Source organism: Ursus americanus, chromosome 8 (assembly GCF_024610735.1).
Source record: "Ursus americanus isolate L20-20 chromosome 8, mUrsAme1.1.p, whole genome shotgun sequence".
NCBI lineage: Eukaryota > Metazoa > Chordata > Mammalia > Carnivora > Ursidae > Ursus > Ursus americanus.
The window spans coordinates 82,122,373-82,149,214 of NC_142134.1; the positions used below are offsets into that span (position 1 = coordinate 82,122,373).

The 26,842-nt window shown below is 56.9% G+C and overlaps 2 protein-coding genes across 4 annotated transcripts in view; one reads left to right on the forward strand and one right to left on the reverse strand.

Moving 5' to 3' along the window:
- Window positions 1–975, reverse strand: part of CFAP99 (cilia and flagella associated protein 99) — a 38,956-nt gene extending 37,981 nt beyond the window's left edge. Inside the window, exon 1 of the mRNA XM_045774840.2 lies at window positions 775–975. The gene's annotated coding sequence lies outside the window, so the exon portion shown is untranslated. The remainder of the gene's footprint in view (window positions 1–774) is intronic.
- Window positions 976–1,458: 483 nt separating this feature from the next.
- Window positions 1,459–26,842, forward strand: part of ZFYVE28 (zinc finger FYVE-type containing 28) — a 114,445-nt gene continuing 89,061 nt past the window's right edge. For all 3 annotated transcript variants that reach the window (XR_006775739.2, XM_045774760.2, XM_045774761.2), the window contains exon 1: window positions 1,459–1,637. Coding sequence is in view for 2 of the 3 variants with exons in the window: in XM_045774760.2 (XP_045630716.2) it covers window positions 1,599–1,637 (39 nt within the window). In the remaining variant the exon portion in view is untranslated. The remainder of the gene's footprint in view (window positions 1,638–26,842) is intronic.

Here is a 26,842-nt window from a genome sequence, read left to right on the forward strand (position 1 = left end):
CTGGGTAGTAGCTGGAGGTGTGTGGGGAAGATCAAGCAGGCCCTCGGAAATGAACATAGCCCACCAGCAGCACACAAGGAAATCTCTGGGGCTGCCTGTGCCCAGACTCATCGACTTTCAGACACTAAAGAGGTCAGGGATCCAGAACCATCAGAGCACGTAGGCCCTGGGCCACTGATAATATAAGTCTCAGACAATAAGTTCTCTACCAGGGGAGACATTACCTGGGTTTCCTGTATCCCACATCTGCACATTTCAGAACACCCAGAGAAGTGGTGCTGGGTGGGTCAGGGGAAAGTGCGAAGCTGCTGGGGGAGTGCTGTCCTTGATCTGGATCCCCTCCTACAGCCAAGAGCACAGCAGCCTCTTTGTGCCTCAGTTTCTCCAGATGTCAATGGGAATTTAAATGTTTTGTATTCAACACGTTTGTTTTTAGCTCTCTGCTTGATACACAATAGATTCTTAGATTTTGGTGATTGTCTTTATGGATCTAAATTAGGGCATGGTTGGGGGAAGCAGTGAATATGGGAGAAAATATTTTTAAAAAGCACCGTTTTTTGAGACGATTAAAAAGAAAAAAGCACCGTTAACTTTAATCAAGGAGCTGGGAGGAAGCCAAAAAAGGTGGTTGGCGAAAGCAAGAAGATGAGAAGCAAGGAGAGTGAGCACTGCCTGCAGACGATGGGAAGTTGCTGGAGAGATGCTCTGATGCTGAGGGGACGCGCCTCGCCCTCCTCTCTATCGGCTCCCACCTGCTCCCTTCCCACCTCCTACCTGTTGGCCGGCTTCGTTGGCGCTCCTGCCGCCGAACCTCCCGTCCCACTTCCACCCGCCGCCACAGCAGACGCCAGGGCCAGTGGAGGCCGCAGGTCTCACGAATCCAGGCGGGTCCCCCACTTCACTACCGCTCAACCAGGACCCCCACCACCAGCCGGGACAGGGGGTGTGCGCAAGGGTGCAGTTTGGACGTCGTCACCTAGCAACCGGCTGCACGCACCGGCGTTCCCAGCTGAAAGACTACAAGCCCCAGAATGCACAGCGCCCGCTGTGCGGCGAAGGGCGCCGCGCCCGGGGTCCCGCCTCCCTGCAATGCCTCCTCGGGACTTGTAGTTTTTCGCCCTTCCCGGGAGCGCCTGGTCGCCCTCCGGCGGGGAGCGCGCCTCGGGCGGGGCGCGGCACGGCGCCTCGGGATTGGGCGGCCTCGGATGCCCGCGGCGGGCAGGGGGCTCGCGGCGCGTTGGCGCATGTGCGGCGCGCGGCGCGGTGGCCGGCGAGGCGCGGGGTGTCAGTGAGCCGCGAGGACCCGGCGCCCCCGTGCCCGCGTCTGCCCGCCCGCCTGTCCGCCTGCAGCCGGGCTGCGGGTCGGCCCGGCGAGCCGCTCGCGAAGCATCTCCGGCCGCGTACCTGCCCCACGCACCTGTCCGCCGTCCTCCGCCCGGCTCCGCGCCCGGCTCAGCTCGCGCCCGGCGCCCAGGCACCGCGCGGGCCCCGGCCCGGCCCTGCCCCCGCGTCCGCCCCGCGCCGCAGCCGGGCCAGGCGCAGCGCTGCGGAGGCGAGGGCCGCGGGGCCGAGGGCCGCGGGGCCGGGTCCGCGCGGCGATGATGAACAGGTTCCGAAAGTGGCTGTACAAACCCAAGGTGAGCGCCCGTCCCTCCCTGCCCAGACAGACCCCTTTCCCTGTGGTGACCGGCCCTCTCTCTCCTACCGTCGACACCCCCCGCCCCCGCCACTCTGCGCAGGGTCGCGGGACCCCTGCGGCGGGTCCCGCATCCCCCACCCCTTCCTAAGCCGGGTCCTGGACCCTCCAGCTCTCACGCGCGGACCAGGGTGCGCTTTCCCCCTCTGCCCGAGGCCAGGACGCGCCCGGCTCCCTGCTCATCCCCGTCCTGCTTGGCGCCCAGCTCACACCTCGTGGTCCCCGACCGCAGCCCGAAGCGGACACCCTCCTACTTCTTCTGGGTCCTGGAAGGACATTTCCATCCCTCTTCCCTGCACGGGAGGACTCCCCCATTCTTCTGCCCGCCCCCGTTATCCTGGGCCCGGAATGTACCTCCTAGCCTACCTCCGCACTCCGGAAGAGACCCTCTCCCCATTCCCCCAGGTTCTGGAGGGGACCCCATTTTTCCTCTCCCCGGGTCCCGGACGGACCCCTTCAACCCCATCCCACTGCCCCGGCCCTGCCTTCCCGAACCAGCACTGATCCGCACCTTGGCCCAGTCCTTGGCTCGTGCCCACCCGCGTGCTCTCGAATCCAGGACGGGTGCCCTCCTTGGCGGCGGGGTCGGGGTCCCGGCGGCGCGCCCCGCGCCTAGTTGGCTGCGCCAGTCGCACTGCAGGCGCTGCGTCCCCGCTGCCGGCCCGGGCTCGTGTCAGCTGTGGCCGGCGCGGGGTTGGGGGCGGCGGTGCCTGGCGCGGGGCGCGGGTCCCGGGCCGCAAGCTGGGGGCTGGCGCAGCGGGGAGGGCGGGGGCTCTGGGGTCTTGGCTGGGGGCGAGACCGCTCGGGTGGGGTCACCGCAGCGACCAAGGGACATGGAGGCCGCAGTGTCACTGACCGATCCGAGGAACCCACGGCTCCCTGGGGTCTGACTACTTTCCCGGATCCGGCTTCCCAGCCCTCCCCGCGTGGGTGGTCTCTCAGGGTGGGAGTTTCTTTAAATCTGTGCCCTCTGGGTGTGCCCATTCGTGGGAGGCACCAGGTCCATTTGAGAGACCGCCACCCAGGGTCCTGGGAAGAGCTTAGGGACCTGCAGGGTTCGTGCTTTGCAGTCTTTGGGGTCGGAGAGTTTTCCAGAGTGTTGGGTTGAGGATTTAGGATGCCAGTGGTGCGCCTTGCTCCGCCTTGGCCTCACCCCGAGAGGATTTGGGTTCTTCCGTGCCGGGTACAGCCGCCGACCGGCTCCCAACCTCCTTGGCAGGTAGCAGCTCCTTGTTGGTGCGACCCTGGTGCTCCCCAGCTCTGTGTGTGGTCTGGGGCCGCCCTGACCTCGGCCATTTTCCACCCAGCCCCTCCTGGCTGCGGTTCCCCTCAGCACCAATCTCAGTCCCCCTGCTGTCCTGCTGTAGATTGCCAGGGGGAGGTGGCGGCCTCTGCACAGGATATCTGGACAAGGAACAGCTTTTGTTTGTGTGACTTTTGTCCCTGGGTAAGGAAAAACCAAGTCTACTTGCCAAAAGGTCATTTCTAGGGTGGGCAGCAGCGTTAGTTTTTCAGTGTATATGCCGCAAGGGCTGGCAGGGAAACGTATCATAGGTCAAGTAACCTTCTGATTATTTCCAAAAACACTTTTGTCAGGAGTCCAGGGGCTCTGGGATGCTTTTTCCAGCCGTGGCTCTGCAGTGGCCTTGTTTCCAGGATCACATAACTGTATCGTATTGTTGGAAGGGAAGGAAAAGTAATTGTGGGCTCTCTGTTTCATTAATAACAGCATACTTTCAGTGGCCCTGCCTCTTTTAGTTTAGGGGAAAGTCTTTAAAAGTGGAACGTGTTATTGCCCTTGAGGTTGTGCCCGGGAATTGAGAATGGTGTCCCTAATTTTCCCTTCCCAGGCAAGCTCCAGGGGCTGGCCAGGGAGAGGTGGAGAATAGTGATGGAGGATCAAGCTGTAGGAAAAGCGGGGGTAGTGCTTCATCTGGTCTTCAGTGTCATCTCGGGTCACGTTGTCTGATATTTGTCCCTGACCCTTGGACTCAAAGGCACATCTGCATCAGAGAGCTTTGCGTCTGGCCATGGCGTGATGCCCTGCGGTCAGCTTGAGCTCGGGCGGTCTTTTGTTTGAGATCTGTCTTCGGAGTTAAATATCTTGGTTGTTTGAAGGGTTGGAGTATGTTAGGTCACCCTGGTAGCCTTTCATTTTTCAAATCAAAGCTCAGACTTTTGTTTTGGATTATGAATTGAATTTTATGTTTTCCCCTACCTTTCTAATTTAACCCATTTAGGCACAAGTGAGCAGATAGTGGGCCGGAAGAGCAGAAGTGTGAGTGTTAGCTGTGGGAGAATGTGTCTGGGGGAGACTGTTGCCTACAGTTAGGATTTTTCCCCCACTTTTGTGTTTAGAGAGAGACACAATTCAAACTGCATTCTTGATAGAACCCCTGCTTTGGTTAAAAACCGAACACTGAGCTGCTTGTTCATTACAATGCAGTGGAAAATATTCTGAAGCCAAAAATATTCATTGTTCTTGCAGTTCAAAAAAGCATTTAGAAATGCTTTAAAACATTCTGACACTTAAAATTTTTGATATCTGAATCATTAATAAGTATCTCAGTTGAGTAAAAAAAAAACACCCCGATGTATAATATACTTGTTTAATATTAAAATGACATTACCCATCTCTAATTTTTCCGTTTATTTTCTTTAAGGCAGTTTTTTAAACCCTGTGACTTTTTTTTCATGTGAAGTGTTCGGATTTGTCAGTATTACCTGGACGGTGAAAGCTGCATGCTTATCAGCCTGTCCTTTGTGATGTCGGTGATGTGCTTTTTTGGCTTTTGTTTAGGGAAAGTCCTTCCAAGAAAGAGTTAACTTTAAAAAGATAAAACCTTTTGGAATAGTTGGTGTCTTCATTTGAAAGAAAAATGTGAATACTTGTGTTTCTCGCTGTACTTGTTGATACCCGGTCACTGTGCTACGGGGTGGCATGGCGGAAGGGGGTCCCGCACTAGGCCCAGCCAGGACATCTTGGCCACCATCAAAGAGCATCCTCATGATGGTACAGGTTAAATTTGTGCTTTCCATCTTTGAGGAAGAATTGATGGGTGGGTAGGTGATGCTGTCCAGGTGGGTGGGATGACCACGCTCAGCCTTGCACCCCATGAAGAGCTCTCTTATCTGTACCCCCAAAGCACTTCTGGGGTGTGGGTCATTAACTTTCCTTGTAAATACAGTGCTTTAGTGGGTGATGTTTACCTGGAAACTTTCAGTATTCTGGGTTCAGGTCAGAGATGAAATGGCATTCTTCAAGAGAAGCCCAAGTAATGGGATGGGTATGTTGCTTTCCGTAGGCAGGACTCTCCGAGCTTTGTGAAGTCTGCCTGGGTGTGTGCCCGGACAGGGTGTTTGCGGAACTCCCTGCCGGCGGCCATTGCCTTAAGCCAGTCTCAGTGGGCTAGGGGCTCCAGAGCCCTGCCAGGGTCCCTCCTGGTTTCCAGAGTCCCTGGCCACCTGGTCATGGGCGTGGAGCTGGCCTTCTGTTCCTTGAGCACCTGGCAGGGAGGGGGAGGTGTGCACCCTGGGAGGACAGTGGCAGGTAGGAGCCCTTCGGGTATTAAAACAGCAGTTTGCAGGGCCACAGGAAAGGCCTGAGTTTGTGTCTGCATGGCCCCAAGGTGCATAGTTGTTGCATACCCCAGTTATCCTTTCAGGGCTTCCCTACAGAGACCTGGAGAAATACAACCAGGGCATCAGCAAACCCCAAGGCACAGAGCACTGTGGGAGGGCTTGCCGTGGAGGCCGGTGAGACGTGTGGTCTTCTCTTCCCCTGGGTCCTGCTGCCTCTGGGTCTGAGAGGGCAGCATCGGCATGCACGTCAGTTTCCCTGTTGGAGCCTGGTGCCAGGTACAGACACTGAGGGGCTTGGGGTTTTAATGTGATCTTCCAGCCAGGCTGCTAACAGATTGGTTTTTAGCTGATAAACTCTGAGTGCCCAGCTGCGGCTGAGGCAGTCTTTGGGGTAACTCGCTTCTCTCCGTTTCTCTCTGAGCTGAGCTACTGGAAAGCCAGCGTTCTGGAAAGCCTGGCCACGCAGGCTGTGCCAGGGCTGAGCTCCCTCTGTCAGCGGGTGCCTGGCAGAGAGGGGGCTCAGGGAGTCCTGGGAAGGGTGCTCGGCAGTGCTGAGTCACAGCAGGCTTGGCTGGCCCACACACCCATCTCTGTCATTCCTGGATTCGGAAGGCACAGGGCCCCTCCCTCACATGTATCAGCACTGGGAGGCTGCAGGCACGTGGGAGGGCCCCAGAGGTCCCCTGGCCCTGAAGGCGGCTTGAGGAGCCCACCTGGCTGGGCAGGGAGTGACTCAGTGGGAGGCTCCCACCTCCTTTGCCAGGCGTTGCTGTATTCCTGTGTGTGGCCTCACACGCCTAGCCCTGTGCCATCCGTGTTTGCAGGGCAGGGAGAGGCTGGGTGGCTAACGGACGCTGAGTGTCCGTTTCTCTGCCAACTCTGATGTCATCAGTTAGAGGGCTGCAGTTTACAATCAGAGCAGTGTACTAACGGGAAATGTCTGATAGGGTTTCTGTTAAATGGGCGAGTCACAGGCCGAGTCTTCAGCGTTGCCTAACTGATATCTGGTCTCAGCGTCCAGCAGGTCAGCGCACTAACCCCCCCTCCCCCCATGGGAAACCTGCTAGGTGATTTCATTCGACTTTAAGAAGAGATGGGTAATTTCAGGATGTTTTAGTGCCTCTCCTAAACCTGCCAGGAATTCCCAGAACACCGAAGATGCTTCTTTTAAATGTGTGAAAATGCACATCTAAGAGCCTATAAGTGAGTCAGTGGTCATCTGCAATTTTTGGTGGCATAGCCGTGGTTTTGTCTTGTTGGCGTTGAAGGCACTGGGTCACCACGGCTCCTCAGGGGTCTGCATGCGCCCACGCAAAGTTGAGTGATGGGGAGCGATCCCGGTTCAGAGGAAAACAGGTACCCGGAGTGCGTGTGCGGCAGTCCCCTCCCGGGCCTCACTGGCCTGTCTTGGCTGCCTGCTATGGCCTGTGTGTCCAAACAGTGTTGAAGCCACAGAAGGCAGCAGAGGCTTCTGCACTGGGGCCCGGGTGGGAACCCTCACCCCTTCCTGCCCAGCCCCGTGCCTCAGTGTCCCTGTTTGAGGTGGGGAATTTGAGGAGATCATCTCTGTCAAGAGCTCATCGGAGTGGCTCAAGAAATGACCACTGTCCATGTCAGCGGTGATCTCGGGCGTGGACCGAATGCAGGACCGTGTGTGTATTTTATGGAGTCTGCCGTCACTGAGGTTTCCAGTTGCTTCCAGGTCGGTTTGAGAGTGAAACTATCTTAAAAGTTGCATCCTGCCTCCCCCATCCTCCCTTTCTGTGGCATGTTGGGTACTGAGGTGCTGGGAACAAGCCCTGATTCAGGACACCTAGGCATCCCGCTGGGCCTGGTCATGTTACTTACAATGATGAAGAGTAATGATCCCATCTCCTGTGCCCTCCCTTGGGCTGAGATGCAGCCGTGTGCTCACCCACTGCCCGGCATTGCCTCTCCAGTGAGAATACAGGGCCAAATTTCAGTCCGTGCAGGCATCAGGGGGCTCCAGCATGTCATGTCTGGCCCCCAAACCTCTCAAGCCTGCCCCATTCCTTGGCTGGCGGCTCGGGATCCAGGAGAGGACACCGCGGGGGCCACGGGGTAGCCAAGGCTGGGTGTAAATGGCAGCTTGGGGGGAGAGAGCTCTATGGGTTAAGGTGCTTAGGTTTTGGGGGTGCTTGTTAACACTTGCTGTTCCCTGTTTGACAAATGAGATCTCAGACACGAGATGTTAACCTTCGCAGCCGGGAAGAGGGAAAGCTGGGTTTGAACTGCGGTCTGTGTGGCCCCAGAGTTCACAAGCACCTCCGTCCTGAGCTGTGTGTTTCCTGCAGGAAGGAACCGAAGCTGTCATCGGTGTTTACATGAGGCCCATTTGATGAAACAATTTCTTTTGTACTTTTCACAGTTGGATTGCAAAGAAACTTAGATATTGATGGGCAATTCAAGTGTTTGAAGGAGGAAGACAAAAATGAATGGATTTTTTTTTACTGATCTGAATAGACGAAGCAGAAGTAGAATAGAACGTTTCATATTATGGTAATTTATGTAGAGTGGTTGGGTAAGATGAATGGAAGGTTTTTTTCCTTCTTACAGTAAGAATTTTGAAGCTCTACCATTTCTCCTTGTTTTGTGCTGGGTGGAGGCTAGGGAATGTTGGGGGCACTTCAAGTGGGGCTCCCTTCCTAGCTGAGGGGTCCTTTGAGCGCTGCATGGGGTCTCTGTGAGTCTCTGCCCTGGGGGCTTTGCCAGAGATCTCCCCTGATCACACCCACGGCCGCCAACTTTCGTACCCTGGGTTCTTGGGGAAGGCGGGTTAGCATATCTACGCGCTGTGGGGATGGTGTCTTTAGGGTAGCCATTTTTCCTTTGGGTTTTTCATTTCTGAGAATGTTTCCTGTTATTTTTAGGGATATTGTAAAAAAAAAAAAGTCTAAAAGCAGAATCAACTACTCTCGTGTCAGATACATTTAAGAATCGTACACCTGTGTTTTTAGCAACATTATACATAACAGCCAGAAGGTGCAAGCAGCCCAAAGGTCCTCCAGCAGTGAATGAGTAAATGAAGTGTCCATTGGTCCTCACGATGGCACATTATTCAGCCAAGAAAAGGAAATTCGGGTTATAACATGGATGGGTCTTGACATGCACAGCCACCGAAATGCACACTTTAAAATGAGTAATTGTATCTTATGTGAATTTCACCTCAATAAAAAAAATTTAGCAGTTCTTGAGAGTTTTTTGAGAATTGTAACATTTTTTGAGATAATCAAGGGAAAGGACATTTTGCAGCCAAGTAAAGAGATGTTCAGGACTACATTTCCCGAGGGGCGTGGCACCCTGAGGCTCTCTGAAACCGCCCCTGCCAGGCCACCCCCCCACTGGAGCCTCCTCGCCAGGGTTCTCATTGCCACTGACGACGGACCCCTGTGTCCTGCTTCCTGTCCTCCCACCCTGAGCCCTGCCAGGCCCCTCTGTTCCAGGGTATCCAGAAGACAGCGGTGAGGCGTCCTGTGTGCTGGGGCTTGTCCTTAAGGCTCCCTTCTGTCAGCTTTCTGAAACTGGACCCCACCCCCCTGGAGCTGCCCTGGGGAGAGCCGGTCCTGGTCGTATGCAGTGCTCACTCCTTGTGCCCGCTCGTGGGTAGTGGATAGCAAGGGGGGGTCAGGCCCCGGAGGAGTGGCTGTTGAGCTGGGATTTGAGGGACTGACGGCATTTGGCAGAATGGGTGGGAAGGGTGCTGGGCATCACACAGGGAAGCTCTGGGAGGATATGGACGTGGATGTGTGAGTCATGCGGGAAGGGGCAGGGGACCAGGTGGGGGTCACTGCAGATGGTGACAGGTCATGGGCTCTCCAAGGAGGGTGGGGGGCGTGATGGGTCCCTCCTGTGGGGGGAGAGAATACATTAGGTGGGGATACCCTAAGCTGGTGACAGAGGCCTGGCTGAGGCTCAAGTGAGGGGATGGCAGCCAGGAGTCTGGGAGGGAGAGGCCTGGTGCGGAGGTCAAGGGGTGCTGTTTGCTGGAGGGGAGTGCAGGGGAGGACCATTGGAGCTGGAGGCCTGGGGGCTCAGGGGGGAGCTGTGGCATTCGAGGTGCCCAGGGAATGTCCATGTGGAGGCTGAAGGCAAGGACAGTGGACCTGGGACTCCATGCAGCAGGCCTGGTGAGAGCGGACCCCTTTACTGCAGGTGCCCAGGAACGCTGATTCGCAGGCACCGAGCTGGCCCGGGTGCTGGAAGCGAGGCAGACCATGCCCAGGGCTGAGCACTGCTGTGAGAACCAGAACAGTCAGCCCGTTTTGTGGGCTGCATGTGGGTGGGGCTCAGGGCTCTCGCCTGGCTCCCTCCTGTGGACTTACTTGGCTGGGCTGGGCCGTGTCTCTGTCAGCTGAGTCCCTCTCTGCGTGGCCTCCTGTCCTCCTAGAGGCCGAGTGGGGGTCTTGGGGCCACAGCGGGAGTGGCGGGGGCCATGTTCAGGGACAGGGAAATCCCAGCTCCTGGGGAGCACTCCACGTGGTGGCCCAGGGCCTGAGAGACAGGGAGGAGGGATGAGTGGGTGGCGGGAAGCATGGGGCCAGGGGCGGGTTAGAGGGATTCACACACAAAACTGTGCCCTCCGTGGCAGGTGAATAGGAAAACCCCACCCTCTGCTGTGCCCTGGTTGGTGCTCAGTGTCACCGGGATGCCTGGCAGAATAAAACGAAATTGTCCTGGAAACCCTTCCTGCCATACGTCTGGGTGGAATTCATGGTAAAAAAATGACGAGACATGAGAGTGTGGATTTCCCTGAGTGAGAATCAGGAGTCTGACGCACTTAAGTTTTAAAGCAATCCGACAGGTGGGAGAATGAAAGCACAGGGCGACACAAAGACACTTTAAATCAGAGCCCTGGAATCCCAGCAATGAAAGCGATAGTGAATTGAAACTTAAAAACTAACCCCAGCCCCAAGGAAGGGGTCTCCTATAGGTGGGCATGAGGGGATCACTCCAAGGGTGGTGGGGCTGCCGGAGAGGTTCCAGGGCGTGGGCAGAATGAGGGTCAAGGTGCATCCGATGGGACTGGGCAGGGGCAGGAACAAGGGGAGGCTGGCGCAGACGTGAGGCCCTGGTGGGGGGTGTGCAGGGAGTCAGCCCCCTAGCAGAGCTCGGGGCTTGCTGGGCCACGTCCACAGAGGGGATGAAATGGAAGCCGGTTTTAGATGAAGGCAAAAGCATAGCCACCCCCACTGCTTGCTGCAGAAGCACGGGGAAGGGTACTCCAGGAGGAAGACCAGAGTCAGAGGAGGGCGTGGGAGGCAAGGAGCTCGTGGCACACCCACGCAGCAGTTACCGCGTGCAGTGATGAGAAGCAGGGGCTTCTTTTTCAGGAGTAACCCCGAAAACAAGGGGAGTGGAATTACCAGCCAGGAGCACCTGGGGGGAGGTTTCCTGAGGTCCCCGGTGGCTCGCTGGCTCTGGAGGAGGTGCAAGGTGAGGGTGACCGTGAGTTAAGCACGTGCCTGAGCACCAGCATACTAGTTACAGGATGAGAACCTTCCAGACCAGGAGAGGGACGTGGAAGAACAGACAATCCAATCGCAGCAGGAAAGGAGGGGGGAGGGCAGCAAAGCAAAAGCACAGTGAATAGAAAGCAAACAACAAAGCCGTGGAAGGAATCGCGTATCTCTCAGTGGTCTCAGTAGATGCAGATGGGGTGAACCCCCCTGGAAAAGGCAGAGCTGCATTGTGTGTCAGACACAGCTGTGGGCTGTAGACAAGGGATGCCCTCCGAACCGCTCTGTGCAAAGCCTGGAGGGAAGGCCCAGAAACGTGGGCAGGCAATTAGCAGAAGGAGGGAAGGGAGTGTGTCAGCTGGAGGTAAATAGGCTGAGCCTGTCCCAGCCTGGGGGGCCCGGGGGGAGGAACCTGGAGAGCAGGCTCTCCGAGGGAGGTTGGCTGCAGGCGCGCGTTGGGGAGGCCTTCTGGCCGTGGGCGGGGGGTTGGGGGGGGTTTGGCCAAGGGAGGGGAAGCTAGGTCTTGATGTAGCCTTGCTCCTGAGGCCTCTGGAGCTGGGAGGGCCCTTCGGGGTGACCTTGAGCTGGGCAAGGTGTGAGTCTTGGACAGGGCTGCCCACAGAAGGGCCTGCCCTCGGCTGGGTTGGGGGCTGCCAGAGCCTGGGGGATGAGCCTTCAGTTCTACAGCTGCTTCTGGGTGAGCCACAGACACCTGCCCTCACATCCCTCGATGACCGCTTGCTGGTGTTGACCCCTCTACCCTCCGTCAGCCGAGAGCTCATGAAGGGCCCTGGCTGGTCTAACATCTGCATTGCTTCGTCGGTGTTTGTCCCATTGACTGTCTAGCACTGTGTAATTGGAGGTGGATTTGGGGCTCATTTTCCTCACCGTGTTTGAGGTCATGTGTCAGAAGAAGAGGTGGTCACACACAATCCTGGCTAGGACCCTTGAACGTGGAGGATACCTAGGACATCCCACCCTGGTGGGTGTCTGTTACATTCTGTGGTCTTGATACTTTTAGGATTTGGTCTCAGCTCTGAGAGGAAGGTATGACGAGCAGCCACGTGTCCTGGGACAGGCAGTGTGCCCAGTGGCCTTGTCCTTGTTTGACTCCCTGCTAAGTGCACGTGAGCCCCCAAGGAGCCTCCATGCTACCGGGAGAAGTCTGCGTCCCGCAGAGCCCAGCAGTGGCTTGGGACGGATTGCAGAGGGGCCCAGGACTTGGGCTCAGCCCATCCGGGCCCAGCTCTGGGTCTCCTCATCTATGCGGTGAGGCTCCCTGGGGGATCATTGTTGACCAGAGGCCAGTGTGCTTTTAGCTGGATGAGAGGCCCAGGGAAGACACAAGCGGCAAGCGGTGGTTGGGCCTGCCACGGCTCCTACGGGCCAGACACCCCAGGCTCTGTTGTGTGGGATACACTGAGCGAGCTCCAGAGAGCCCCGCAGTGGGGGGACCCCACTCTGACACCGCGGCTGCTGGTCTCTTGCACAGCCCCCTGCGTTCCTGGCTAAGTACACTTGCAGGGGCCAGACCCCACTCACTGGGCATTGTTTTCCAGTAATAAATGCCAATGCCCTCAGACTAGGAACCCATGCCCCTGAGAATCCCTGTCCCCAGGTCCCCCACAGAGAGCTTATGTCCAGACCTCTGCTGTGTGGCCCCAGGCACCGGGCTTCTGTAAAGTCTCGGGGGCACCAAAGTCTGCTGAGCCGCCTCAGGGAGAAGAAAACACGTGTGCACCCCGGGGAGGCGTTCGTCAAGCTGGGAAGGAGCTGGCAAAGGGTCCGGTGAGCTCACTTGTCACAGACAAAGACCTGGAAGGAAGGAGTGCCCAGAAGGTGGAAGTGTGTGGCTCCTCCCCCAGACTCAGACCCAGTGTGGGCTGACCCGTGCCTGGGGCCCAGCTCCATTGTCTGCAGCTTGCCGTGGACCTTTTCTAAGGATGTGCTTTTGGGCACAAGTCCGGCTCTGTTCACGAGACCCATCGTAGCTTTGTTGTTGTTATATATATTTTTCATTTTTTAAAAAATTAGGTGACATTTACCTAACATGCAGTTAGCCACTTAAAAGTGCACAGCTCAGTGGCATTAATGTATCCAACATGAGTGTGAGCGCCCGTGTCCACTGTGCAGTTGCTCCCCGCTCCACCCTCCCGCCCCCGAGACCTCTGACCTGCTGTCTCTGTGCACTTCTGCGGGCCTCAGTGTCTGATTGCATCCACTTCGCCAGAAGTGTCAGAAGTTCCTTTTGGAGGATGAATAACACTCCACTGTGTGGGCAGCCTGCCTTCCGTTTATCCGTTCATCCATCCGTGGACTTTGGGGCTGGGTCCTGTTCTGGGCTGTTGTGAATAAGGCCGCTATACACATCCACGGACACGTTTCTCTGTGGACACGTGTTTTGTTCTCTTGGGTAGATACACAGGAGCAGAATTTCTGGGTCACATGGCAACTTTAGGTCTAACTTTTTTGGGGACCACTAAACTGTTTTCCCCATTGTGGTTCTTGATGCATGGAGGGTGCTCGTGCCGGGGGGAGGGGCCTGGGGAGCCACAGGACGCCCAGACAGGGGACCTCTGGCTGCGCAGCCAGAGTGCCGTGGCCTTCGGGCCATCCCAGCCCTGGGGTGCGGGGTGTTCCCATGGGTGTCTGAGCTTGTAAACCAAAGCAAACTCCTTGAGGTCAGAGTCCTGGGTAGGTCTTCTCTGGACCACAGCCTGGGATCACAGGGAGCCTCTCTCTGAATCCTCCGAGGACTGGTGTGGTGTGTGTCCATGTTCTTTTGCATGAATGTGTCTTTCTCGCGTGCTGTTATTTCCACACCCCACTCTTGGGGCAACGGCGAGGTCCCCTGCTTGGGGCTGTGACATCCTTCCCTTCCTGGGATCCTGCTGGGCCCCTGTCAGGAGCAGGGCTTGGGCACCCACAGTGGTGGCTCGGGGAGGACACCCTCTGTCCAGTGTTGTGAAGCGTCTGAGAGTTGTGTGATGCCCGTGGATTCTCTGCATACACGGCTGCCGCAGGAGGCTGGGGGGGGGCTTCCGAGTGGGGAGCAGGGCCCCAATCCTGGGGAGGGAAGGCTCACGTGGGAGGTAGCCCCCCGCACACCACGGAGGACGCAAGCCTGGCCCCCAGCTTGAGAGGCTGATGGAAAGTAGAGTGAGCTTCAGTTATGGGAGCGAGAGGTGATTTGGTGTGGTGAACAGAGTTGGAAATTGACCGCGACCTTAGTCCTGTGTGATGCCGCTACGACGTGTGATACTGCCTGCTAACCCTTCTCGCTGACGTTTGTCTTAAACAGTGAATGTTAACGGGTTTCCACCTGCTTGCTCCGTTTCCCGTGCAGCTTTGTCTCCCCGCTTTCTCACAGGCTTTGTACAATTCCAGCTGTAAAGCAGCGTTGTCGGAACTGCCTTTCCTCGTGAGCCGCCATGCTCTTCTGCTCGTGGTCGCCGTTGCAGCCGGTCGGCCTCATTAAGGCATGTGACCCACCCGGAGTTCTGGAGTTTCGGTGATTGTCGCCAAGTAGAGGTTGCAGGAGAGAGCTTTGGAAGCAGCCCTACCGCTCCCTGCTCCCGGAAAGGGAGGGGCGGGAGTGGGGGGCAGGGCCCAATGGAGGGGGGACTCTGGCCCTGGGGGCACCAGGCTCACATTACAAATCCAAGCCCCAAAGCATCTGCTGCCTTGAAGCCTTGCTGGGGACAGGGAGGAGGTGGGCGTTAAGGGGACCCCACCCACCCTGCAGGGCTGTCTCCGGGTGACGCGGGCACAGATCCGGGCCGCTGCTCTGCCTGGCGCACGTGGCTGGATGTCCCTCCATCCTCCACTGAGGAGGCCCGTTGTCAGCATGCTCCCTGCCCAGCCCCGCCGCAAGCTCTGGGACTTCTAGCGTCTCTGGTCCCCCGTGAGCTGAGCAAGTCCCTCCTCCAGAGTCAGATGGGGGACTTCAAAAGCCGCTACTGTCCCCCCCTCCCCAGTGGCCTGTACGGTCTCCGCGCATTTGCAAGTATCAGAGCCATGGGAGGCCACGTGGGCTGGTGGTCACCCCACACAGCTGGACTTCAGGAGGCTTTGTCTAAAAGGCCATTCTCATTAGGTAGGGGGAAGGGAAGGGCGCAACCCCCCCCATTCCCCATTTTGGGCCAGGACCCACAGTGGGACTCATGTGGGCTTTGGAACTTTGTGGAAGCCTGTACCCATGGGACCTTAGAACTTTGCAGGATGGACCTTGGAGGGGCTGGGGCCCAGAGGGACGGGAGGGGACAAGGTGGGTAGCAGGTGGAAGGTGGGGCGGCCGCTGAGGATTGCAAGGAGGCGCTCACTTTGGTTCTGGGTTTCCCACAGCTGTGGCCCAAAGGCAGCCCCAGAGCAAAGGTGGTTTACCCTCTGATAATTCCCCCCACGGAGCTCTCTTCCGTGGGTGTGAACACACAGAGCCACTCACAAGGGATGCTGGGTGAGGCCACATACTGTGGAAACCACCGTACTGCTTAGAAGGTTCTGGACACACTGCCCCGGGCTGTGGGGTCCGCCTGTGGCACGTGCCGTGAGGTGTGTCACTGGGACCCCAGACACATGCTGGGCAGCAGGAGCTGGCTGCCCTGAACGGTAGTTGCGGGCTGTGGCTGCCTCTGGGGGTCCTTGGACACTGGACTGAGCGCCCCCTCGGCTGGGGGCAGAGTCCTCACTCTGCATGTGGGCTCTGGCCAGGTGGGCGCTGTCCTCAGGCAGGAGATCTGCCCCTGCAGCAGGTGTGGGCTCTGGGGCCGCAGGTGGGTGACGTCCTTCTTAGAACGGAGTCTTGCATCGTCTCGAGTGCCCGTGCAAAGCAGGCACACGGGCTACGGAGAGGAATAAGACCCAGTTCCTTGCCCTCAGAAGGGTGGAGAACAGGGCTGGGGCAGGGGGGTGGTTCTGAGGGCTGGAGAGCAGGGGCTAAGGAGGAGGGTGGAGGGTGGGAGTGGCTAGTGGACCCAGGCTCGAGGCTGGTCAGGGGTCTTGGAAGTGAGATCCCACTCTAGCGGGCTTGGGGGGGGCACCAGCACCACCTGGACGTTTTTGGATCCGCATAACCAACTGTTACGTGTTGGATTGTGTCACCTAAAAAGACGGTTCAAGTCCTCGCCCCTGCACCTAGGAATGTGACCTTATTTGAAGACGGGGTCTTTGCAGATGATCTGGCTAAAATGTAGTCACTCGGGGGGGCCCTGGATCCAACGGTGACTGTGTGGAAAGGGGAGCGTTGCACTTGTGCAGGGAGAATGCACGTAAAGATGAAGGCCGAGAGGGGGTGAAGTGTCTGTAAGCCGAGGAGCAGCAAAGACGCTAGCCGAGCAGCAGGAGCTGGAGGAAGGGCTTGGAGCATCCTCCCCTCGGAGCCTCCAGAGCCGTGCTAGGGTCAGCAAGTGCAGTCCTCTGTTATGGCAGCCCTACCAGACTGACACGGGAGGTGTGACTGTACAGATCAGGGCCTACACAGTGGGCTGCTCTCTGGGCCAGGGGATTGGATCAGGGATTCCAGTACATTCCATCTGCTTCCTTGTCCTGCGTTTTGGCTCTGTCTTTGGGCCACAGTGCTCTCCAGTGCTTCAGTCCTGGAACTCAGGGAAGAAAGCCTGTTGGGGTCCATAGACTCCCGCCCCCCTAGCCCTGCCAGCCTGCCCTTGGCCAAGGTGGCCACACCTGCCCATACCCGGCTGAGCTCTGCAGGCGAGGTCCTGTCTCGGGCTGAGTTGTCTGAATTGGCATCTTCAGGAGCCATTTGCTGGGCATCCCCTGAGCCCTGGGCTGGCCCCACGGCTGTGCCACCCAGCCCACACCCACATGTGCTTTTGTGCACCCCACAGCTGGCCCACTGTGGCAACACCCCAGAGAGAGGTGAATGTCTTCATTAACCCGTGGTCTGTCCTCTGATGGGCTCCCCACTCAGTCCCACCAAGAAGTCCCGTTTGATTTGGAGCTCGTGTGACCACATGCCTGCCTCCCAGGCCATCACGCTGGAGCTGTGCCCGGCCCCATTTCTGTGTCCTGCTGCGCTGCCATTGGTCACGTTCTCAGGGCACGCCTGCCGGCAACCACCTCGCTCCTTTGTGGACGAAGCGGGGCAGTGATCAATCAAGATGAATACTTTGATATATGGCTCTGGTGTTGCTCAGTCCAGCAGAGCGGCGGTGGCTGGTGACCTCCGAGGGTTGCGGTGGGATCCCTGCTTCTCAACACCTGCATTTTAACAGCCAGGCTGTTAATGGGTGAAGAGATTCATTTTTGTGTGTGTTTTATCACACAGTTAATGGAAGTCATTCGATATTTCCAAATGTTCTGTGATGGACCAACGTGGAATAAAACTCTACGCCACAGGGCCTTCCGTGTGGGTAGGTAAGCGCAGCTATGCTCACTCTAACCTGTGGTTCTCAGAGGCCTTGGGGTCCGTGACATCACTGACACTGGAACCACGGAGGGTCAGAGCTGTGAACCCCCACAGAGGAGACAGCAAGGCCCACAGTGCTGGCCTGGAGTGGCCAGAAACCCTCAAGGCTCGCAAGACCTCCCTAGGGAAGGAACCCCGTGGAGAGACAATTAGCGCGAAAGTGGAAAGCAGGGGGCTGTCCCAGCCCTGCGTGCCACGGTGGTGCGTGTGTGCCCCTGACCTGCTCTTCTGAGCGCTCTCTGTGGGCTCTTTCCTGGGGAGGAGGACGAGGCCATGCCTCAGTGGGCCGCCGCCTGGCCTGCTTCTTCCTGCCCGTGCCGGATGGGCTTTGATGCGAGGGACGGAGAGCCTGGCTCCACATGACCAGGTGACTATAGTCCGCCTGCTGGTGTGGCTCACGCCCAGATGAGTTTGCGTCCAGACAACAGCCCGGGCTCTGCTCGGAGCTCTGTTCTGGGTAACGAGCCCCAGCACGTTCTTCCCCAGACCAGGGATCCAGGGAGAAGACGCCACAGGACCCTACCTGTCAACCCCCTGTGTAGATGTGCGCTTGGGCCCTCGCTGTGTCTTGCTGTGGAGACAGATGGGTGTGGGGGAAGGAGGGGTCTTTTTGTGGGTGGTCCCTGTAAGCATCTGGTGCGACGGAAAGGAGTGGTAAGCCCCTCCTGACCTTCTCAAAATGACAGAGTTAAGGTGATCATTTATTAATTCAGCAAACAATTGGTGTGGACTGAGTGCCAGCGTTGGGCTCGGGACTTGACGAGAGCAAGACAGTAGAGGCCCCAGCCTCACCTGGGACTTCCTCTCAGGGCGTGAAGCTGGGTGCCAGGTCGGCGAGTGGCCAGAGGTGGTGCACAGACCGCCTGTACTGTTTCTTAGGATCACATGTGAATCACAATTATGTCAGAATTGAAAGTTTGACTAGAAAAACTTTTAAATAGCTCTATTGAGGTATTACTGACATATAATGAACTATGCACATTTAAAGTGGACAGTTTGATAAGTTTTGACGTTGGGATACCCCGTGAAACAGCCACCCATTGAGATAGTGAACATAATTGCATCCCACACGTCTCCTCGGCCCCTCTGTGCTCCCGCGCTTTCCCTCCCTGCCTCTCCCCTGCCCCTTTCCCCAGGCGAATGCTGGTCTGCTCTCTGTCATTGTAGATCAGTTTAAACTTTCTATAGGAAAAAAGGAAGGGCCTACAGCCAAGGATGGCGGTGAGGACCCCCAATCCTGCTCTGGAGAAGGCCCAATGTCCAGACTTGGTGCGACTCGCCAAGTGCCACAAAAGGACTTTCTTTTCTAGAAAGTCCTCAGCAGCAAGATGGTGCTTTAGGAGTCCCATGCTGAGTCCTAACCCAAGTGCGGCTGTATTTGGAGACGGGCCTTTAGGAGGAGACTAGGGTTACATGAGGTCACAAGGGCGGGATCCTGTTACCATAAGACTAATGTCCTTATAGGTAGACCTGTCAGGAGGCCCCGTACTCTCCCACGTGCAGGGGCGGTGAGCCGCGGCCGTCCACGAGCCAGGAACGGACCTCGTGGGCACCTTGACCTTGGGCTTGCAGCTCCAGAACCTGGGAGATAAGTGCGTGTTGCCCCTGGTGTATGGCCTACTGGTTTGGCAGCCCAAGCAGCCCAGAGACAGAGGGTGGCATGGACGTGACAGCTGTGGGGTGGTTTTGCTCCCACGGTGAAGGTGCAGGTTCCTTTTGGGGAAATAGTCCAAGTCCTGGCATTGGCTGCTGTTGGTTTGCACATTGGGCGCCATTCGTGGAGGGTGGGGGGAGGCCGAAGACAGAGACAGCCACTCCGGTTGGCAGGTGGCAGGTTTGTAAGCAAGGGAACTCACTCACAGGCTCATCTTGGGTGCCACAAGACAAGGAGATCTCTGTGCCCAGCTGCCAAATCTTAAAGTTCATAGAGAGGCCTGAAGTGGGCTCAGTCACCATGCTGTCTGGATGGCCTCAGCATATCACTGTCTCAAGGCCGCGTCCTTGGGGCAGCCCCAGAGTGGGGAAGGCAAGCAGAGCACACATTCCTAGGACCAAGGAGGGGGTGGGGAGCCTCCGAGTGCCTGGGTCCAGCTCCCAGGTTAACCAGAGGTCATGTCCTCTTGTCCTTGATGATTTCCTCCAACTCCTGGGTTCCTGAGTCCTCTGTTCTAGGACGGCCGTGTCTCCGTTTCCACATGGTGCTTGCCTATTGGCAGGCTGCGCTAGGCTCTTTTTTGGGGTGGTGCAAGGGGATGACAGAGGGATGGTGGTCCAAGAGAGTGACAAGCCCCAGCCCAGAAGTCACAGGGAATGTTGGCTACTTTCCTTGGTCTCAGCAAGTCACAGGCCAGCCCAGATCTGAGAGTACTCAAGAGAGGTTCCAAGTCCAGATGGGAGGAGAGGCATGAAGCACACGGTGGGGGAGGCTGCAGGTGCATTAGTGTGGGCAGTCTACCTCCCAACCCTGGGACCTCCTTCCCCTGGTACACTGGGTCTCCCCCAACCCCCTCTGCACTGGGTTTTCCGTCCCCACTGTGTGCTGAATCTCCCCTTCCCACTGTGCGCTGGATCTCCCTCTGCCCCTGCTTTGGACTTCACCCCCTTGGCCTTTGCAGTGTAGTCCCCTGACTCCTGTACTGGTCTCTCCATCTTCTAGATCATTCCCCTGGAGGTAAAACCTGCTGTGAACTCCCCTGTCTCTAAAGCAGTAGCCAGTCACCAGCCCTCTTGACCTGAGGTCCCACCTGCTCTCTTCTCCGCAGAAGTCCTAACCCTAACCCCGTGCCCTCTGTGGTCTGCCTCCCACCACCCCTTCTCCAGCTCGCTTCCCCAGCAGCCCACTGAGACCACACTGCCAACCACATCCTGCGGCCAGTTGTCCTCATCTCTTCAACCACTTCCTTCCCTAGGTGTTCGGGACCCCACATCCTGGTTTCCGTCCTGTCTCACTGGGGCTCCTTCCCATCCTCCATGTAGGGGTGTGTCACTCCCATCCCGCCAGTCCCCAGCCCTGAGCCCTGCGTACCCTGACCTCTGCCCAGGGTGCCGGACTCCTGACATGCTGCTCGCTCAGCACCTCCCCTCACCACCTGGGAGTGACAGCGCCTGGAGTGGGGCTGCTTCCTCGTCTCCCACCCTTCATGCCCCTTCATGCGAGTGTCAGGCCACACCTGGAAATCGACCCAGTTTTCCTGGTTTCGGACAGTACGTCCCTGCCATCAGCAAATCCCGTAGTAGGTCCTTTAGCATGTTCCCAGGAGAACACCCGTGCTCACGGCAGCGTTATTCCCCATTGCCCAAGGCGGGAGCGGCCCAGGGTCTACCTACAGACAACGGGTAAGCCCGCTGTGGCCCATCCGGACAGTGGAGTGTTACTGAGCCTGAAGCAGGAAGGACGGTCTGACACCTGCCACCCCACAGCGAGCCTGGGGGACACTGTGCTCAGCGAAAGGAGCCAGACGCAGAAGGACAAGGCCTGAAAGATGCCACTTGTATGAGGTACTTAGAGTAGCCCAAATCACAGAGACAGACGGGGCTGTCAGGGGCTGGGAGGAGCGGGAGCAGGGACTTACTACTGAATGGTCACCGAGGTTCAGATCCACAAGAGGAGTGAAGACCTGGGATGCGTGGTGGTGGCGGCCATTCAGCAATGTGAACGTGTTTGATCCCACTGAGCTGTGCACTTAAAAATGGTCAAGATGGTAGAGTTTATGTTATGTGTGTGTTACTACAATTTAAAAGAATAAGTAAAGAAAAAAGTGTTTCTGATGCCTCTCGCATTCCCAGCCACCCCCGTCACCCCTGGGTTATTGCAGGGGCCCCTAACCGATCTCCCTCTCTGCCTTGGCCCCCTGCCCCACCCCAGGCTGTTCTCAACACAATAGCCGGGAACAGCTTTTTTTTTTTTTTTTTTTTTTTAAGATTTTATTCATTTATTTGAGAAAGAGAGAGAACACGAGCAGAGGGGAGAGGCAGAGGGCAGACTCCCAGGGAGCCCGATGCGGGGCTTGATCCCAGGATCCTGAGATCATGACCTGAGCTTAACCGACTGAGCCACCCAGGCACCCTGGAACCAGCTTTTAAGCACACACTTCTGTGTTGCCTCTCTGCAGAGCCCCCCGTGACCCCCATCTCAGAGGACGGCCTGAGGCCTTCCAGGATCAGGTGCCCCCTCGGACCTCCTTCGATTCCCCTGGCTACCCTGGCCCCGCCCACTGGGTTTCTTGCTGCTTCTCAAACATACCTTGGGGGCCTCTGCCTTGTGGCTTTCCCTGCCAGGTTTCCCTTTAAATCCCACCTGATGGGAGACACCTGCTTTCCATCTGGTCCAGCAGTTCTCAGAGTGATTTTGACCCCTAGGCAACATTTAGCGATGCCTGAGAACACTTTTGGTTGTCACAACTTGCGGGCGGGAGGGGGAGGTGTTTTGTCATCTAGTGAGTAGCGGCCAGGGGTGCTGTCACCATCCTACAGTGCAACAGGGCAGCCCCTATAACAAGGAATTACTGTCCCCGAATGTCAGCACTGCTGGGGTTGAGAAATCTGACTCTAATGCCCTCCCCCTGCTTTACTTCTTTCCCCACATCCTGCTGTTTCCTGGTCACTGGTGGTTATCTGAGGGGCGTGCTCACTCCCTGGGGGCAGCCGTGTGGTCAGAGGCCATCCCTAAGGTCTTGGCTCTGGCCATCTCTTCTGGCCTGGCATTCTCGGTGACCTTGGCTACAGACAAGCTGGACTGGGAATGAACTTCAGGAAACCCCTCTGATGCCTGCCCCCCATGTGACAAGGAGGTGTTCTCCAGCCCAGTGCAATGGGATGGGAGCTTTGGGAGCTTGGGTCAGTGAGCGGCTGGACCCAGGTGTGAATGCTCCGCAGAGCAGAGGCCTAAGCCATGCGTCCGCACTCTACCTCCCCCCAGCTGAAGGGCTGAGCCCACAGAGGCAGCTGTTCAGAACCCCCAGAAGGCCTATGGCTCTGGAGTGTACTAACCCTGGATGGAGGGGGGGAGGTGGGGAGCTGGGGATCAAGCTGTCAAAAGCTACCCTGTGTATTTTTTGCATTGTCACCTGCCCTTGGAGGGGAAGAAATATGGTTAAGTAGTTTTCATGAGATATCAGGTATTATGTCTGAATTCCTCTCTTATTCGTCTTCTAACTCCGGACCTCAGAAAACACTGAACTTTGCAGTTCTCTCCTGGCTGGGAAGTGCACTGGCTGCACACTCGGACAGTCACAGGTGGGTGGCTCCGCCAGGACCGGGCACCCCGAGGTCGGAGAGTCGGGCTGGTTAGGAAATGCTGAATCAGTCTGCTGGGCACTCGGCTCTCAGTCCACGAACACACGGCTTCACGCCGGAGTCTGCCGCAGCCACAGCCCTCATTCGTCTTGGAAAGAGGTAGAAGCCTCTCCCGCTGAGTGAGGTGGACTTGCAATGGGAAGGTCAGGGAGGTCACAAAGGCTGGCCTTGCCTGGGGCATGGAAGAGATTTCTTGATCTTCTACAGAACGGTTGTCTGCACGGCACCCAGTCTGTGGCCCCCCCCAGCTCTGGGTGCTGGGTCTGCTGGAGAACGGAGGACAGCACCTGCCCACTAGCACCACATTGATGGCAGAACCAGGACACCTCTGACCCGAAACAGGGCAAGTATGCCACATTGGCGGCCAGGTGCGCCCAGGTGGGACTGCACACCCCACCACCCAGACACCCAGGCCCCTCTGTCCTGGGACTGTGAACTGGACCAATGCCCTTTGTCGGAAAGAGTGTTGATGTGCGGAGGACCTCCGTGCACAGAGCGGGAGCCGTCGTAACCTGTCACGGCCATGACCTCCTCAAGTGCTCGTCCACCTCGTGAAGGGAAAGCCTTTCACTTAGGTCACAATAAGCCACCCCCTTCTCCCAGTGAGCTGGTCACAGGAAGATGTCCTCTGGCCCAGGTGTTGGAGGAGCTGGGTCTGGGACCTGAGACATGGCTGCTGGGGTCTGACGTGGCAGAGTAATAGCCCCCAAGATGTGCATGTCCTGATCCCTGGAGCTCGTCAACATCTTAGGTTACGTGGCAAAGGAGAACAAAAGTTGCAGGTGGGGCTGACGTTGCTAATGAGCTGACTTTTTTAAAGATTATTTGAGAGCGAGCGAGTGAGGGAGAGCATAAGCAGAGGGGAGGAGCAGAGAGAGAGAGAGAGAGAGAGAGAGAGAGAGAAGCAGGCCCCCTGCTGAGCAGGGAACCTGATGCGGAGCTTGATCTCAGGGCCCTGACATCATGACCTGAGAGAGAGAGAGAGAGAAGCAGGCCCCGTGCTGAGCAGGGAGCCTGATGTGGAGCTCGATCTCAGGGCCCTGACATCATGACCTGAGCCGAGGGCAGAGGCTTCACTGACTGAACCATCCAGGCGCTCCCCAAGCTGACTTTAAAGTAACAAGATGGTTCTGGATTATCCAGTGAGCCCAGTGTAACCACAGGGTCCTTAATGGTGGAAGGGGGGGCCGAAGAGGGTCAGAGGGAGCAGTGACTATGGAAGGTCTGAGAGACGTACCATTGCCGGCTTCAAAGGCGCAGAAAGGGACATGGACCAAGGACAGGGGAGGCCTCTGGCAGTGAGAAGGGCAGCGAAGCAGACTCTCCCCTGGACGGACCCTCCTGAAGGAACGGCCCTGCTGAGCCCTTGATGTTAGCCCAGTGAGACCCAGGCTGGAGTTGTGTCTTCCAGAACTACAAAGTCGTGCGTTTGGTTGTTCTGAGCCACTAAGTTTGTGGTGATTTGTTCCATCTGCCTCCTAGGGCCGTGTGAATGCGTTCGCGGAGGTCCGCGCACACGGCCAGACCCTCGTGGGGTGTGGCTTGGTGCCGCGTGGGGCTCGGAGCAAGGCACGGTTGCAGAGTATCAACCTGGCGAAGGGCAGAGCGCACCGGATGTGCCAAATCAAAAGCCAGTCTCAAAATACCACATAAGCATGACGTCCTTTTTATAGAGTTAAGAGGAAACGAAAATAATTTAGGACCACATATGGCAACCAAACTGCATTAAAGGGGCCGCATGAGTCAGGATCCAGGGAGCAGGTAGCTTTGTGGGGAGGCAGGGAGTGGATGGGGTCTGTGGGGAGTAGACGTGGGCGATGGCGGGGTTCTACCTTCTCGGGTGGCAGGCTCGTGGGTGCTCGTCGCACGATTTAAAATAACTACTGAGCCATCGCTGGGAGATGGGCCTGTGTGGCTTGTGGCCGCCTCCTTCCAGAGAATTGCCAGCCCAGGAGTTTTATTTTTATTTATTTCTGTTTTGAAAGATTTATTTATTTGTGGGGGGGTGGAGGGGCAGAGGGAGGGAATCTCTAGTGGACTCCCCCTGGCCCCCCACTGCCCTCCGCACGCTCCGGGACCATGGAGCCTGATGTGGGGCTCCATCCCACCACCCATGAGCTCACAAGCTGAGCCGAAACCAAGCGTGGGACGCTTAACCCATGGGGCCAGCCAGGCGCCCCAGGAGTTTTAAATTAGTGTGGCAGGTCTCATTGTGTGTGACACAGGCAAGCTTTGCATATAGTCGGATTGTTCTGTAATCAGCAAGGGGAAGGCAGGTCATGTGTGCAGATGGGGGAGGGGGAATGAGGCGTGTTCTGGGCAGCGGGGCTGTAATGTTTGGGGTGCCCTCTGACAGCCTGCATTCAGAGGCTCTGCCCAAGACAACTGATCCACTCGTGTGGTTAATAAAACGTTTGTCTTTGGGGGTGAGAAGCATACAGCCTTTGGTCCTTTCAGGAGGAGCTTTGCAAATTTGCTTTCTTCCACGATAGGAGCAGAGCATCCCATGTATCTTGCCTGAATCTGGAAAGGGATAAGCGTCTCTTTTCCGGGAACTCCAGGATGGCTCCCACACTGACTTGTTTACCTGCATTTCCGCGAATTCGGTGTGTGATGCCCAGTTGCCATTGAGCTCACAGAGCCAGAGCTGAGCTTCCGGACTGGTGTCCGATCAAACATGGGGTCTGGGCGGGGGGTGGACAAGGAATTCAGAGAACACAATGTTTCCCTTAAAGAATTACAGGAAGGGAAGAAGGGATAGAGGGACGAGTTGTGAGCGGTGAAATTTAACTGTACTTAGATAATCGTGTAAGGGGTGCGGGTCAGCAAGGTAAGTGGGGTGTTCTTGCCCCATTCACTGTAAAGGATAAATCTGTCCTGATTGGCTGAGAGACACCAGCTTTACCCTCCATCCCAAGTGGACATGCGGTAAGCCCAACTAATGGAAGTGATGTGACATTAGTATACTTTTCTTGAGAGTCCTGCCTGTTTTATAAGTTTTGGGTCCATTTCTCATGGTCATTTTGTTTCTAGTGTGGAATTTACTCTGGCGTTAGATTCCTGGTCTGGCCAAAGAGCGATTACTCGGCTGCTTTAGGGGAGAAGGTCAGGCTTCACAGACCCAGGGAGCAGGGTCGTGGCACGAGGGGCACGCTGGCCGCTCCGGGCTTCCCTCAGGACTCGTTACCCCCAGGCGATTCACCCGCAGGGGATTGTCATTATTAGTTTTAAGTTAAGGTGAAACTGAGATAACAAAGCTAATCATTTGGAAGCGAACGATCCCAAGGCATTTAGTGCATTCGCAGCATTGTGCAATCACCACCTCTCCAGTTCCGGAACATTCTCATCTCCCCAAAAAGGAGACCCCATGTCATGAAGCCGCCCAGTCTCTGGCAACCGCCCATCTACCGAGGAGCTGCTTTTCAAGTGCACAAGGCGCAGCTTAAATGATTTAATTTGGTTTTATGATGACCCATCACTACCAGCATATTTAAGAAGGATGAAGGTGAGCGGCCTGGGGGCGGGGGCTGCTCGCTGGGGCTTGCACCCGATCTGGCAACACCGCGCTCTGGCTGCATGACCTTGACCGGTGGCTTGGCCTCTCTGTGCCGTGGTTTCCACCTGCCAGAGGAGGCTGGTAATAGCACCGCACACAGGGCTGTCAGGGGAGCGGGACGGAGCCTGGCCCTCTGAAGACGCCCAGGGAATTCAGCGGGGGGGACACGGCTTCCCTAAGATGGGGATGAACCACGGGAAACGTCATGCCCACTCTGACAACGTGAAAACCAGTAACCTACAAAATAGTGCAGTGTTCTTAGCTCACGAGAGGGCTAAGGTCACAGGGCTGGCAGCCTGGTTCTAAAAACAGCCCCCATGTGCCCATGTTCCCATCCCTGGGCCCCGTGAAGATGGTGGGTTTCACTCCCTCCACGTGTATATGTCCTCAAGCCTGGAAGGTGTCACATGGGCCTGATCTAGTCATAGATGATGGCATGGAGAATTCATGTATGGGGCAACAGGTGGACTGAATTCCTGCGGAGACCAGCCCCCTAGGGAGAGGCAGGAGGTGGGGGGGGAGGTGGCCACCATAACCGTGGGTAAGAAGGAAGCCACGTGAACTCCCAGATGCTTACAGCTGAGTCTTGGCTGTGATGACATGAATCCCGGGGCCCCAGGTAGACGTCTGGGTGCTGGCTCTGAGGCTCTGTTCTGTCGGCCTCGGGTCCTTCCAGACAGATGAGCTGAACAGAAGAGAGATTTTCTTTCTGTCTTACGTCTTTTTAGAAGAGAATGGACTTAGATGAGTTTCCCCAAGGAGACAAATGCATAGATACAGAGAGAGCGGGGGCGGGGGTGAGGAGATGG